The sequence below is a fragment of the Marmota marmota genome, unplaced genomic scaffold (assembly GCF_001458135.2).
Source record: "Marmota marmota marmota unplaced genomic scaffold, marMar, whole genome shotgun sequence".
Lineage (NCBI taxonomy): Eukaryota > Metazoa > Chordata > Mammalia > Rodentia > Sciuridae > Marmota > Marmota marmota.
This window is the reverse complement of record NW_026000068.1, coordinates 16360862-16362787: the sequence shown is the minus strand read 5'-3', so window position 1 is coordinate 16362787 and position 1926 is coordinate 16360862. Positions and strand designations below refer to the sequence as shown.

General features: G+C 44.2%; 1 protein-coding gene across 1 annotated transcript in view; it reads left to right on the top strand.

Annotated features, from left to right (window-relative positions):
- Diras3 (DIRAS family GTPase 3) overlaps positions 1 to 1303 on the top strand; it is a 2632-nt gene extending 1329 nt beyond the window's left edge. Inside the window, exon 2 of the mRNA XM_015490570.2 lies at positions 8 to 1303. Within this exon, the coding sequence (XP_015346056.1) occupies positions 38 to 715 (678 nt within the window). The 5' untranslated portion in view covers positions 8 to 37 and the 3' untranslated portion in view covers positions 716 to 1303. The remainder of the gene's footprint in view (positions 1 to 7) is intronic.
- The last annotated feature ends 623 nt before the right edge of the window (positions 1304 to 1926 follow it).

Below are 1926 nucleotides of genomic sequence, written 5' to 3'. Positions count from 1 at the left end.
TTCCTAGGCTTCTCCCACCAGCGGCTAAATTGCAACAATGGGCAATTCCTGCTTTGGCTTCAAGGAACGTGTGCTGCAGCGCCTGCAGCTTCTGCCTGCCCTGCTGATAATTCGCATCTTTCTGCCACACCGAAAGGTCAAAGATTTCCGTGTGGTGGTAGTCGGCTCCGCTGGAGTGGGCAAGAGCACCTTGGTACAGAGGTGGGTGCGCGGCACCTTTCGCGATTCATATTTGCCGACGATTGAAGATACCTATCGCCAGCTAGTGGGCGGCCAGCGCCGCATGGGCGTGCTGCAAATCACCGATGCCACCGGCGGCCAGCGCTATCCTGGTCTGAAGCGCATGGCCATTGCCAGGGGCCATGCCTTTATTTTGGTCTACTCAGTCACCAGGAAGGAAACCCTCGAGGAGTTGAAGCCCTTCTATGAGCTGATCCGCGAGATCAAAGGAAGCAACCTGCATAAGTTCCCTATTGTGCTGGTGGGCAACAGAAATGATGAAAGCCCCAGAGAGCTGGCCCTGGCGGATGGTGCTGCCTGCGCGCAGGAGTGGAATTGCGCCTTCATGGAGACCTCGGCCAAGGAAGACATCAACGTCCAAGAGCTGTTCCGCATGCTTCTGTACCACAACAACAAGCCCACTACCTGCCTGGAGAAGAAATCCCGAATGACCCGGGCCATCGAGAAGATGCTTGACAAGTACATGGTCATGTGAGCCCCGACCTCCGCAGCCCAACCTTCTTATCCTGTAGTGTGCAGAAAACATGGACTAATCCCAGTGTAATGTGTCCCATGTGCATCATTGATTTCTGTGCTGTGACCTGGACTGTAACAACTAGACATCAATAAATGTACACAAGTTGATAACTTTTATTTTTCCCAGGCAAGAGAATTCAATTATGAAAGCATTGGTACTTGAGCAGGAGGAGGGAAAAATAAAAAGAAGCACCACGCATTAAAAATAAGACTGTAACTGTTGTAACTGTTATTGTGTATTATTTGTAAACATTTCAAGTCCCGTAAATGCCTAATCATATCTTTCCATTGTGTATATAATCATTAAGAAATGTGTTTTGCAACAAAAGCCTTGGCAAATTGCTGTGAGTCTGGATATACTGAACATGAAAAAAAAATGAATATTCTGTAGTTGATCATTGAGACTGGGAACAGAGAAAATTGTAAAAGTGAAACTTGCTCCTCAAAGATGTGCTGATTGTCATTTACAAATGTTCAGATAAACTACATAGCAATTTTAAAAGTGTGCAAAAATTCCTTGACTTAATAAAGCTTTTCGTGTATGCAACTGGCTGTAAGAATTTCTTTCTCAACAGAAAAGTGATCATTGCATTAAAATTTAAACCACATCTGTTAAAGGTTTCTAATAAGAACTTCACACATGAATGCCTCTGCCCTCTTGAATTAGCTACTGGGAGAGGGAGGGGTTGAAGGGGGTCCCTGCAGGGCAAAGCTGTTTTGTATCCAAAACCTTCCCTGGACTGATACCCAGAACATCTTGAAGAAGATTCTCACTATGTTGCTGTCTCAGAGGAAGCAGATGCAAAGCAAACCTCAGTGTGCTGTTGCCTCAAAAGTCTTTGCTCAGGAAATATTGACTATAGAGAATGGGGAGGAAGATGGGGGTTGGAGGGAGGAATGAGCGGGATTTGAAAATTTTCTGCAGAAGAGAGCTTTAGGAATAATTACATTGGGATAAAATTTTGGGAGGGAATACATAAATACACGTATCTTTGGTAAGCTTTTTTTTTTCCAGTGTGGGGGAGGTGAAAGAGATGCTCTTTATCTTGTGAATTTTTTTCACATTATTATTGAATTAATAGCTATTGAACAATTTCTGAATAGAAACACATAATTCTCTATAATGGGAAGCAGCACACTGTTGGGAAGGACTCATAAACATCTATTTCA